Raw genomic sequence first — 13,526 nt, forward strand, 5'->3', positions numbered from 1 at the left:
CAGGATTTTGGGCACACACGCACACACACACACACACACACACACACACACACACACAAAGCACCCAGTGTGTTTCTCAAGCTGCTGAGCCCAGAACTTGAACTATGTGAGATCCAGAGCCTTAAACACCACTGCTGGCTCCATGCTCCATACTTTAACAATGGTACCTAATGACTAATATTCTAGTAAAAAACTAGAAAATATGTAATTTCTTTATCATAATTATTTATTTATCATAGTTGTATACTTTGAGAAAGCAAATGTTTCTGATTGGGCAATGCTATAATATAGCCTACCACCAGAATAAAAATAAAACAAAACAGAGAATGTCTTGTAATACTTTTTTTGACCCATCTACAGCCAGTGTCCAGAAGGATATATGTGTGTAAAAGCTGGAAGAAATCCCAATTATGGCTATACAAGCTTTGATACCTTCAGCTGGGCTTTTTTGTCCCTGTTTCGACTGATGACCCAGGACTTCTGGGAAAATCTTTATCAACTGGTGAGAACTTGAAGAAACACATACTGATTTAAGTAGTTTACAAGAAAACCTCTGAAGTTACGCTATCCGAGCCTTGCCATAACAGTACAAAGAGCAAGTCTGAAATCAGGAGGCTTGAGTTCCTCTGTTCTATTGATTATAAGATGTAATAGAAAGAGTGATGCCAAGGATAGTGTTTCTCTCCCATTTTCCTTTGGCTCAAAGCTTATTTCTTACCCTTCTCAGATGTAGATTTTCCTAAATAGAAAGCACATTCTCCCCTCACCTTATCTACGCCTTCAAGTATTATCCTTCAACTGGGAGGTGATGAAAATGAAAAAGCAGATCCAGAAAGATAATTTTGGTTTCTTCCCTATCTTCCATCAAAAGCTCAGCTTTTACGGTAGAGGGCTCTATGTCCAATATTCTGTCCTAGAGATCAATATATGGATATATAAGTTGGGGGGAGAAAGAGAGGCTGTAGCTAAAGAAATAGTCAAAAGTAGGAAAAGCTGTGAGATGCTGTGACCAATGTAATTATTATTTATTTCACAGTTCTCTACAGCACGAAAGTAACCTCAATGTTGAAGCCACCGGTTAGCGAAATAATATGGAAAATAATTCTTGTTCTTCTTGTTTCCAGACATTACGAGCTGCTGGGAAAACATACATGATATTTTTTGTGCTGGTCATTTTCTTGGGCTCATTTTACCTAATAAATTTGATCCTGGCTGTGGTGGCCATGGCCTATGAGGAACAGAACCAGGCCACCTTGGAAGAGGCAGAACAGAAAGAAGCTGAATTTCAGCAGATGCTCGAGCAGCTGAAAAAGCAACAGGAGGCAGCTCAGGTAAATTCACCAAATCAAATACACACCATGTCACCAACTTATGTTTTTTATTATTATTTTGACTGTTATAAATATATTAGAGAAAGAGAGAGATAACTGTTTGACAGTATCTAACAAGCTAACAGTAATTAGTAAATTGTGAGTACCTGAGAGAATTAGTAAAGATTTCTGTACTTTATTTATTTATTTTATTTAGTGTAATTATTTTATATGCTTATTCTAAGATATTTATAGTACTAGCCACAATAGAACTCTCTCAGGTAAAACATCTTAGGATTCTCAGAATAAAAGGGAAAACGTGAATCTGACTTCTCAGGTGAGAAACTTTTACTGAATAAGTATACTGGCACTGGGAAAAAATCTAAAGGGGATCATCATTTTCCAGAAAAATATTTATTAATTATCTTTTTTTTTTGGAGAGATTTTCACTGTAGGGCGTGTGCGCTCACCAGACAGACAGAGAGAGACATAGAGACAGAAAGCGAGAAATCACCCCCCCAGGGGGGATGGTCACGCCGCAATCCCTTCTCCTCCATTCTCCTCTCGGGATCTTGGGCACGCACACACACGCGCCCGGCGTAAGTTTTAAGCCACCGGGTCCAGGACGTGAACCGCGGTCGACTATAGCCATTACGCTAACTGTTGGTTCCCATTAATTATCTTATATAAAGATGCACATTGACTTCTTAAAAACTGTTTCTTCCTTTCTTTAATAAAAACATCTGTTGACTTTTAATGTGGTTTCTCAATTGCCCTCGTAAGGAAGTGATCAAACAAAATAATGTTCTTTGATAGAGCAGTGTCTAATAGGCATACGACGGTCACCAGTTTTATGAAGATCAGGTAATCTAAGAGGATTTCCTTGTTCTTATAGTGAAGGGTCAGGGCTCGTTGTACCATAAATAAATTGTAAAATACTTTCCCTATTATTCTCATCTTTCTTCATTCTGTTTAGCATCCAAACTCATTTTTTTTTTGCTAAAGAAAGTCATTTTGGGACTATTTATGTATATGCAACAATATCAAAGGCACTCTGGGAATACTGAGAATAATCAAGAAGTACCAACTTACTCTAGTATCAACTAGAATAAACTGAACAAAAGGCAGTGTTTTTATTTCAAGCCCACGTGGTCGGTATAAACCAGTGTTGACCCTAATATGGTAAGGACAGTGTACGGAGAATTGGACCTCTTTTCTTATAGAGCAGAAAACTACTGGAGACCATCTTTTTTTGGATCGAGTATGTGACAAGAATGAGAAAAGGATTTTATAACTATCCATGACTTTAATTGATAATATTTTGAATGTATCGCACAACTCAGTTTTAGCAACTGGAGAGAAGACTGCAGATCTTTATCTCCTTCTGCTACTTTTGGGTACAGCCTCAAATGACACAGCAGCATTTCTTCCATGCTCCAGTTTCTTTTTCAGAGAAAAGACAATGCTAATTAATGCCAATTCTTACGGAAAAAAATCAAATCTCAAAAAGTAGTTTAAATTTATGTTCATGTTGATGCCTGATGGATCTTTTAAATATATGGTCTATGAAGCCTAACACAAACGTAATAGGCATTACCATGGGGGGGGGGAATTATCTCTAAAAGCTTTCATTATGAGCAAAGAAAAAATATTTTTGCCAATATACCTTCAGAGCATCTTTATGTTTTTATTTATGTCTTGAAGATACTTGCACCATTTCAAAGAAAGATAACGTCTTCTCTAGCACCATGCTAAAACGATTTCTCTGTAATGTAGCAAGCAGCAGCAGTGACTGCCTCGGAGCATTCCAGAGAGCCCAGTGCAGCAGGCAGGCTCTCAGACAGCTCATCAGAAGCCTCCAAGCTGAGTTCCAAGAGTGCCAAGGAAAGAAGAAACCGGAGGAAGAAAAGGAAACAGAAAGAGCAGTCTGGGGGAGAAGAGAAAGATGAGGATGAATTCCATAAATCCGAATCTGAAGACAGCATCAGGAGGAAAGGGTTTCGCTTCTCCATTGAAGGGAACCGACTGACATATGAAAAGAGGTACTCTTCCCCACACCAGGTATGCCATTGCTGAGTTTCCTGATGCTTGGGTGGAAATTAGAATGCGAAAGAAAGGAAGGCAATTAAAAAGGATTTAGGAATTTTTATCAACTGAATGGACTTCTATTTTTGTTAGATTTAAACCTATCCCATCTCCACATACTTATGCTTTATTTTCTTCCACATTTGGTATAGATGCTGAAATAACACTGAACTGCAAATCAAGAGAACAGAATTTCTGTTCTGTTTTGAATACTCTCATTCTATAACTGGATACTCTTAGTTGGTAGTTTTGGTAACTAATGACGTTTAATTCTTTTAGCCCTCAGTTCAGAAGGAATTTAAAAATATATATATATGTGTGTGTGTGTGTGTGTGTATTTAAATAATATAAATATATATATATATTTATATAATAGGGGCTGGTTGATCAGTGGGATCCATTTAATTATTTGATTATTTTATAACTTTTTGTTGATTTTTACCCCTAACTTTTTTATAAACCATGATATGTGCTTCTAAAAATATTAGTCATGGTATGCTTTATCAGAAAGCACACCACTGAATTTCAGAAGTCTGAACTTCAATCCAGTAACACTGTAACCTTATAGGTGAAACAGGAATAATACTTAAAATACATTTTAGAAAGGCCCACTAAAACAATTTGTAAAAACTGTTGGAATTATTAAGGAAAAAAAAGGCAATGAAAACACATATGGCCTTGTTAAGGTGTCAGTTTTTAATCAAACATGTACAAGGTCCACACAATTTATTAAGGATATTTCTTAGGATCTCAAGAAAAGTTGGTTCAGCATTTTGTTTTGTTTTTCAATGTCTATTACACATTGTGTTATAAATGCTGAGATCTCCTTCAACTTAATCTTGCAAAATGAAAGCACATTTGAAAGGTTCATTGTAATATAATTTTACTTTGTGTTTGTTTCAAACTTTTAGTCTTTGTTGAGCATCCGCGGCTCCCTATTTTCTCCAAGGCGAAATAGCAGAACAAGCCTTTTCAGCTTTAGAGGGCGAGCAAAGGATGTGGGATCTGAGAATGACTTTGCTGATGATGAGCACAGCACCTTTGAGGACAACGAGAGCAGGAGAGATTCCTTGTTTGTGCCCCGACGACATGGAGAGCGGCGCAACAGTAACCTAAGTCAGACCAGTAGGTCATCCCGGATGCTGGCAGTGTTTCCAGCCAATGGGAAGATGCACAGCACTGTGGATTGCAATGGTGTGGTTTCCTTGGTTGGTGGACCTTCAGTTCCTACATCGCCTGTTGGACAGCTTCTGCCAGAGGTGATAATAGATAAGCCAGCTACTGATGACAATGTAAGGAAGTTTTAAATAGTTCAGGCATGGCTGGCCCCTCTTGCTGCACCAGCCAGTGTTTCTACAAAATGGAACCCTTGGGAATGATTCCTGGTTGGTCAGGCTGTGAATGCACCTGCATCTTGTAATACCTGTAATAGACTAACCAACTAAAACAAAACCTCAACACTCTCCTGCACAAACCTGAATGCATTTACTTATTAAACATGCTGAAGATTAAATGAGACACAATAATTGCTGCCTCCAGTTGGAGGATTTGCTATATACCCACACTGAATTTAGATAGCCAGATACTCTCTAAGGCCCCAGTATAAAAGTAAATGAATGATCCCTATGTTTAAGTGTAAGGGTGTATAATAAATCTTTCCAACAGATTATTCAATATATCTCTGCTTTAGTTTAGATTTTTGAAAACACTGTGCTTACATAGATAGCTTCATTGTTACCTTAAAATTTCTAGTGTTCGTATTTGTCTTACTAAAAAAAATGCTGATATAGGTCTTCTCAAAACCCATCAAATGGAGAGACACAACTAAATTATTAATACAGACAGAAAATAATTGTCTGTGTACTGATATGTGTTATGAGTTTGTGAATTCATATCCAGATGAGGACTTTCTAAATAGATGTTGACTCTTTATAGACTGTTCACTCACTTGGAAATATATCAGCATGATGAGGCATGACTCAGTCAGAATTAGATGACTTATTGCTTTGGTACCCTGGATGAAACTGTTGTCCATGCAGCATGCATGCTTTTTTTTCCCCTTAACATATGGTTTGTGTTGTCAATGACCATTTATGTCTTGTGTCCAGAAAATGAGATGGCAGCTAACTGTGTTGTAATTATTGATATTTCCTTAAAAGTAAATGGCTACCTTCTCAAAAATCAAATGCTTTGATTGCTTACATGACCTTTTTCAATTATTAGGGTTTTTTATTTTTAGTTCAGAAATAAGGATAACTGTTAAATATGGCTCCAAGACATTTATCAACTATGTCAAAACTATATTATGTTTCATAAAATTATAAAAGCAGAGTGTTAAAGCTCAATGTTTGCTGTATGACTAAATGGTTAACAGTTTGGACATTCCAGGTTAATGATACAATAAGTCAGCAATATCTGCCATCACCAATTAAACATGGAAGTGCATGATGCATGTGTTTCATGAAATTCACTGTGTCACCATTTGGTTATTTGTTTATCTTAGTGCTCAATATAATCATATAATGCGTGAGTATTTTATTTACAGGGAACAACTACTGAAACTGAAATGAGGAAGAGAAGGTCGAGTTCTTTTCATGTTTCCATGGACTTTCTAGAGGATCCTTCCCAAAGGCAAAGAGCAATGAGTATAGCCAGCATCTTAACAAATACAGTGGAAGGTTTGTAACAGGTTCCATTTCTATTTCAATCATTTTCATTAAAATTATATTGTCTCATTGAAGGAACTATCTCTATGAGTTAGAAATTCTAATGACAAAACAGCAGTGCTTACGGAGGATTTATAATTTGTTATATGTATTCTGGAAGCCTTAAAATTATTTAAATCCCATGATACTGGGACTCTACAGAGTGTTTTTCTAATTGTGTGTGGCAACTCTTTGATAATGCAGAATAAAGCATTTATGTGAGGAATTTCTGGTCCCCTCAGTCATGGTGACCCTCTCTTTGTTCTACTTAGCTTAGAACATCAGCAACACTGGCCTAACCACCCTCATCCTACACACACAAGATTACAGAGGAGTAGTAGGTCATTCTCACAAAATAAAAATAAATTAAAAAGATAATTCATGCATTGCATTGATACCAATTCTAAGTTTTATAGCACAAAATTAATAATATAGCAGGTCACTAACATAAGTGTCCACACAGTTTCTACACACCACAAGCCATGTTCCCATGGAGACTTCATTTAAAGACCACTCCCTGAAAACTTGACACCAAGTGCTGAGCCTCAGTATCAATGCATAAGAGAAAAAATAAATAAAGGAAAACTATGTGTACATCTGGTGAACTATCCTTGGAAATTCAGAGTAAATTCTATTATTTTCAAAAATCAGGTGCAGGGGAACCAGCAGTTAGCATAATGGCTATGTCGCTGGACTCCCATGTAGTTGACCGTGGTTCGTGTCCCAGACCCAGTGGCTTAAAACCCACGCCGGGCGCGTGTGTGCCCAAGATCCCGAGAGAAGAATGGAGGAGAAGGGATTGCTGCGTGGCCATCCCCTCTGGGGGGTGATTTTTCGCTTTCTGTCTCTCTGTCTCTCTCTGTCTGTCTGGCGAGCTCACGTGCCCTATAGTGAAAAACCTCTCAAAAAAAAAAAAAATCAGGTGCAAAAGAGATTGACTCTGTAGCAAGGTGAAATGTGCCAATCACAAAAGAAAAAAAAAGTCTTGTGGGTCTGAACTAAATATACATATGTATAAACTATCTTTTGGTGGTTCTTATTTTTTTTTAATCTAGAACTTGAAGAATCCAGGCAGAAATGCCCACCCTGTTGGTATAAATTTTCCAACATATTCTTAATCTGGGACTGTTCTCCGTATTGGTTAAAAGTGAAACATATTGTCAACCTGGTCGTGATGGACCCATTTGTTGACCTGGCCATCACCATCTGCATTGTCTTAAATACTCTTTTCATGGCCATGGAGCACTATCCCATGACGGAGCATTTCAATAATGTGCTTACAGTAGGAAACTTGGTAAGCATATTAGAAGGTAAATGTGTTCAGTCTTCAAATTTTCGGTTTGAAATACTGTTTATATTTAATAGCTTATAGCAGTCTTTCATCCACCCTTCCTCTCTCCTGCCCCCACCATGGGAATTTTAACTAGCCGGTTATATCCTATATTTGCCACAAATAACGACCTTTAATGTCCATGTGAAAACTGAGGAAAGAATAGTAGGCATAGACCTACAATATTATCCAAAAAGCCAATAGTGATATTTACATCCTTTTCAAGGTGAAAACATAAATTAAGAACACACTTTTTATATATTAGCAATTTCCCTCACTGTAGAAGGCTAAAACAAAATTATGTATCTTTTTATCATCCTTAGTCATCATCATTGCAAGAAATAATTTAACAATTTAAAAATATCTTTAGCTTTTTTTTTTGTTTCTTTTTAATGTTCAGGATCTAGGAAACCATAAAACAGTGAAAACTGCAAGTACTTTTTGTGTATTACATGATTAGCAAGGCTACTATTGGTGAAGATTGCCACTTAATTCTTCCTTTTTGGTGCTTCAAAAACATGTTATTAAAATGTTTGCCTGTTGACTCAACTTAGAAGTAACTGTTATTTGCTAAAAGAGCTATCCAAAGTAATTTTTCATAGTATCTGGTATGAGATTTAGAATTTCTGACAATAAAAAGCAACAACATATTTAATATTTTTGGTATAATTTTAATTTTTAAAGTTCTGCTATTTATACAAAGAAAGTAAATTAATATTTGCGTACATAAATAATGACAATAGTAATGCACATTATAATAATAAAGGAGCATGTATAATAATGTCATCTGACTTGAGGGAAATGAGAATAAGCTGATAGATAAATAAAACTGATCATGAGCAAAATCTTGTTTGTTTCTTTGTTCTGTGAAATTTGGATAAAAACTCCGTGTAATGAAAATAACTGTTTCCTGTTAAAAGGAAATGATTTGTACCCAAATCTTAGTTTTGCCATTTGCTAGTTATACGATATCTGGCAAGTCACTTACCTGTCTGAAGACTTCAGTTTCCTCACATGTAAAGTATTGATTATAGTACTTCTATTATCCATTTATTATAGCTTTTATGAAAATATAATGAAATAATGTATATGAAACAGCTTTAAATTACTGCACAAATTTCAGTCATAGAATCATTATGGGGATGTAATATACACATTTTAATCTAAGAGCAAATATTATGTACTTTTGTTTGTTATCTGATGAAATTAGAGTGATTTTATTTTGATCTTAGGTTTTCACTGGGATCTTTACAGCAGAAATGTTTCTGAAAATTATTGCCATGGATCCTTACTATTATTTTCAAGAAGGCTGGAATATCTTTGATGGCTTTATTGTGACGCTTAGCCTGGTAGAACTTGGCCTCGCCAATGTGGAAGGACTATCAGTTCTCCGTTCATTCAGATTCGTAAAAAAAAAAAAAAAAAAGCCAATAAAAACAAAAACTTTCCTTTAGTCTGGGATCTTGCATAGTACTATCATATGCTTTACCACACAACCATTAGTATTTTAAGTTGTGATGTAATACTTGCATTGTAAAAACTATGCTAAAGTAGGGGAAAAAAAGATATTTACTTATTTTGAAAGACCTTTATTCCAAAGAAATAATAAAATTAATATGTGACTCAGTTGCTATTCTGAATAATTATTGTTTCCAGAGACTACTATGATTAATATATCTAGATCTAAAAAAAATATTTTTAATGAAAATGCATTACATTTTTTAAAAGGTTTTTGCCATTGGGCAATTTCACTCCCCAGAGAGAGACGGTGACAGAGAAAGTGAAAATAAAGGTTTTTGCCATTGGGCACTTGCACTCACCAGAGAGAGACGGTGACAGAGAAAGTGAAAATCAACCTGGGGGGCAGATGGCCATGCTGCAATCCCTTCTCCATTGTCCTCTTGGGATTTGGGGCATGTATGCACACGTGTCCAGTGTGATTTTCAAGTCTCAGGGTCTGGAATTCAAACGGCAGTCAGCTATGTAGAAGTCCAGCACCTTAACCAGGTGTGATTTTCAAGTCTCAGGGTCTGGAACTCAAACGGCAGTCCAGCTCCTTAACCACTTGCTGGCCCCAATGCTCCACTTTTCGTTAGAGACTAGAAAATATAAAAAATGTCTTTGTAGCAGTGGATAACAATCAGATACAAGATGTAGATGCAGAAACTTCTCTTACTTCTACCTCTGAAAGATATACACCTTCCAAAATTAAAGGAGAGCAAGGTTGTAAGGTTATTAAACATACCCATTAATTCACATATATGCCCTTGCAAGTCAATGAAATAATTATAGAATCCTTGAAAATACTCCAAGCTTTTCAGTGTAGGTATATATACCTGTATCAGTGCCCCCAAAGAAAGCATTAATGAATAACAAATATTTTTCTCTACTTATATCAGGATTCAAAATGATATTACTTTGCATGCTACTGGCAAATGAATATCTGTCAGCAGGGACCATTTAGATTCAGATATTAATACTATAATGTCAGGCCTGGTATGTCTTAGAATTGTCTTTATTTTAAAAAAAATCAGAGCAGTTGGATCTAAAATAATCGTTAAGAATTGAATCTCAGGACCAGCAGATGTGTAACGGTTTTGTCGCTGGACTCCCACATAGTCAACTATGGCTCAAGTTTTGGACTTAAAACTCATGCCAGACGCTTGTTCATGTGTACCCAAGATCTTGAAAGGAGAATGGAGGAGAAGGGATTGAGGCATGGGTGTCCTCCTGAGAGGTGATATCTCACCTTCTGTCTCTCTGACCCTCTGGCAAGTGCAAATGCTCTATAGCAAAAAATCTATCTTAAAAAATAATAATTGAATCTCAGAGAAGGTAATCTATAGATAAAAATATAAAAAACCCAGATTCTTCCTAAAGGCTCCAAAAATTAGCCATGAGGGGTTAGGTCAAGGCAGATGTTGTAATAGATTCCATTTTAATAACTATTTTTTGTTAAAACTCAATACATGTAATGCTTTCAAAGATTATAATATATATGTTTTTTCTTTTTTTTTTATTTTCTAGCTTCGAGTGTTCAAGTTGGCAAAATCCTGGCCAACATTAAATATGCTAATAAAGATCATCGGCAATTCAGTGGGGGCTCTGGGAAATCTAACCCTTGTGTTGGCCATTATAGTCTTCATTTTTGCTGTGGTCGGCATGCAGCTCTTTGGTAAAAGCTACAAAGATTGTGTCTGCAAAATCTCTACTTCCTGTGAACTTCCACGCTGGCACATGAATGACTTCTTCCACTCCTTCCTGATTGTTTTCCGTGTGCTGTGTGGAGAGTGGATAGAGACCATGTGGGACTGTATGGAGGTCGCTGGTCAAGCCATGTGCCTTACTGTCTTCATGATGGTCATGGTCATTGGAAACCTAGTGGTATGTACCTACTCAAGATATGTACTTTTAAAAATATACTTTACTTTTTATTAGTTTTTGCTATAAGGTACATGAACTTGTCAGAGAAAGGCAGAGAGAGGGGAAGTGACAAATCATACCCAAGGGGAGATGGCCATACCTAAATCCCTTTTCCTCCATTCTCCTCTTGGGATTTTGGGCACACACTCACACAAACACACATATGGTATATTTTCCAAGCCATGGAGTCTAGAGGACCTCACAGTCGGCCATGTGGGATCCAGATGCCTTAACCATCACACCACCTGGTTGGCCCATGATATATATTTCAAAAATATGTTCAAAGCCTAATAGAATGGTGACTATTTTATTAAAAAAAAAAAAAATTATCAGTTTAGAAAGTCTCTTACCTAGAAACATATTCTCATTTTGAAAACACAAGGTGTCAGTGACCCTGCAATGTTTATGCTGAACTCCATTGTAGCAGTCACATCATCACATTTATTATGCAAATTGCAGTAGAGTATTAAATTGCAGACAAGCCTAGAAGGATATGCTGGGCACATTTTACAAATTAGAGTCAAAAAGGAGAAAAGTCTAACAAAAAAGTAGAAATCCCTGTAGTTTAGTATTAAAAAGTGGTGATTTTATGTGTTCAATGATTGTGCCATTTCTTTGTGTTTTGTGGCATGTCGTGTGCAGTCACTCTATGTTATATGACAGATGCCTTAGCCAACCTAAGTTGGTCAATTCTCTAGTCATTCTAAATCAAAGAATGGCTAATGATGATTAAGTTTACCCTAAAAGACAAAACTGATCGATCCTTCTCGCGCTTAAATTTATAATGTTACTGTTTATAAACTAGAAATACATAACATATTCCAAAAGTATGTGCTTTAACGTGTCAGTAGCAAATAAATATTAGAAATTATTCAAAAACAGTTCTTCTAAGTAGTCGGTAGTGAGGTATGAGTAACACAATAGGTTCAGAAAACAACTGCTAGTGCCTTTAGTAAGTTCTTTTTTTATTCTGAGTCATAATAGTTATTTTTTGGTTTACATTCCCTTAATATCTGTTTATTGAACCTAAACCATAAAATGTATCAAAATGTGTAACTGCAAGCATTAATTATTTGTATGTTTAGAATTTTCATATAGTAAATATATAAATCTATTTTCTTCTCATATAATTTTAAAGTAAGTGAACCGTTAGGCCAGATCATTCTACTTCTTTATTTTACAAATAGGAGAAATTGATAGCAATAGAAATCATGTTTTTGATTAAGGAAATATGGCCAGGTAGCTATTGAGCCAGGTCACACATTCAGATCACCAAAATTCTGATCACTATGCTCTGGATTATAACAAATCTTTAAAATATAGCTTAATGTCACATCAAGATAAGATATCACTAGGTTAAAACAAGCTAAAGACTTAAAGCAATTAGTTCATTTTTCTTTTGTATCTCACATAATTTCACTGTGAATATATTTGTGCTGGTATGCTTCAGCATGATATCTCAAATATAATGAAAAATATATCCAATATCCACTTTGCCCTATTAGATTATGTGAGCTTCTACCCCTCTGAAACAGTCTCTGCTAATTAGCCACTATAAACCTTAGAGATCTTATTTTCTTAAAGAAAAACAAAGGCATGCTACATATGCTTATGTAGGATCCTGGAAAGTTTAGTATATCTTATTATTAAAATGCTCATTAAAAACTATTTAATGTAATACTATTATTTATAGTGTGAATCATTTCAAAATGAAAAATGCCCCATGTATCAAATAACTGCTACATTTGTTAGATAATAGTTTAACACCTAAATATCACCCTACAATTGAGACAGTTGCACTGTAGATTTCCTCTGTAAATAAAATTACAGATTTTCGGAAATGAAGAACATGAATACCCTTCTTGTTTTTGTTTCCAGCTCCGAGTTTTCAAGTTGGCAAAATCTTGGCCAACACTGAACATGCTGATAAAGATCATTGGCAATTCTGTGGGGGCCCTAGGGAACCTCACCTTGGTGTTGGCCATCATCGTCTTTATTTTTGCCGTGGTCGGCATGCAGCTCTTCGGTAAGAGCTACAAAGAATGTGTCTGCAAGATCTCCAGTGATTGTGAACTTCCACGCTGGCACATGCACGACTTCTTCCACTCCTTCCTGATTGTGTTCCGCGTGCTGTGTGGAGAGTGGATAGAGACCATGTGGGACTGTATGGAGGTCGCTGGTCAAGCCATGTGCCTTACTGTCTTCATGATGGTCATGGTCATTGGAAACCTAGTGGTATGTACCTACTCAAGATATGTACTTTTAAAAATATACTTTACTTTTTATTAGTTTTTGCTATAAGGTACATGAACTTGTCAGAGAAAGGCAGAGAGAGGGGAAGTGACAAATCATACCCAAGGGGAGATGGCCATACCCAAATCCCTTTTCCTCCATTCTCCTCTTGGGATTTTGGGCACACACTCACACAAACACACATATGGTATATTTTCCAAGCCATGGAGTCTAGAGGACCTCACAGTCGGCCATGTGGGATCCAGATGCCTTAACCATCACACCACCTGGTTGGCCCATGATATATATTTCAAAAATATGTTCAAAGCCTAATAGAATGGTGACTATTTTTTTTAAAAAAAAAAAAAAGAATTACCAGTTTAGAAAGTCTCTTACCTAGAAACATATTCTCATTTTGAAAACACAAGGTGTTAGTGACCC

At 36.1% G+C, this 13,526-nt stretch overlaps 1 protein-coding gene across 1 annotated transcript in view; it reads left to right on the forward strand.

Annotated features, from left to right (window-relative positions):
* The window catches only part of LOC102487844 (sodium channel protein type 1 subunit alpha), a 158,359-nt gene that overhangs the window by 79,902 nt on the left and 64,931 nt on the right, over positions 1-13,526 (forward strand). The window contains exons 9-16 of the mRNA XM_027773849.1: positions 361-502; positions 1,125-1,331; positions 3,087-3,371; positions 4,307-4,687; positions 5,941-6,073; positions 7,156-7,394; positions 8,663-8,836; positions 12,732-13,088. Of these exons, the coding sequence (XP_027629650.1) occupies positions 361-502; positions 1,125-1,331; positions 3,087-3,371; positions 4,307-4,687; positions 5,941-6,073; positions 7,156-7,394; positions 8,663-8,836; positions 12,732-13,088 (1,918 nt within the window). The remainder of the gene's footprint in view (positions 1-360; positions 503-1,124; positions 1,332-3,086; positions 3,372-4,306; positions 4,688-5,940; positions 6,074-7,155; positions 7,395-8,662; positions 8,837-12,731; positions 13,089-13,526) is intronic.

This window comes from Tupaia chinensis, unplaced genomic scaffold (assembly GCF_000334495.1).
Source record: "Tupaia chinensis unplaced genomic scaffold, TupChi_1.0 Scaffold000381_1, whole genome shotgun sequence".
Taxonomy (NCBI): Eukaryota; Metazoa; Chordata; class Mammalia; order Scandentia; family Tupaiidae; genus Tupaia; species Tupaia belangeri.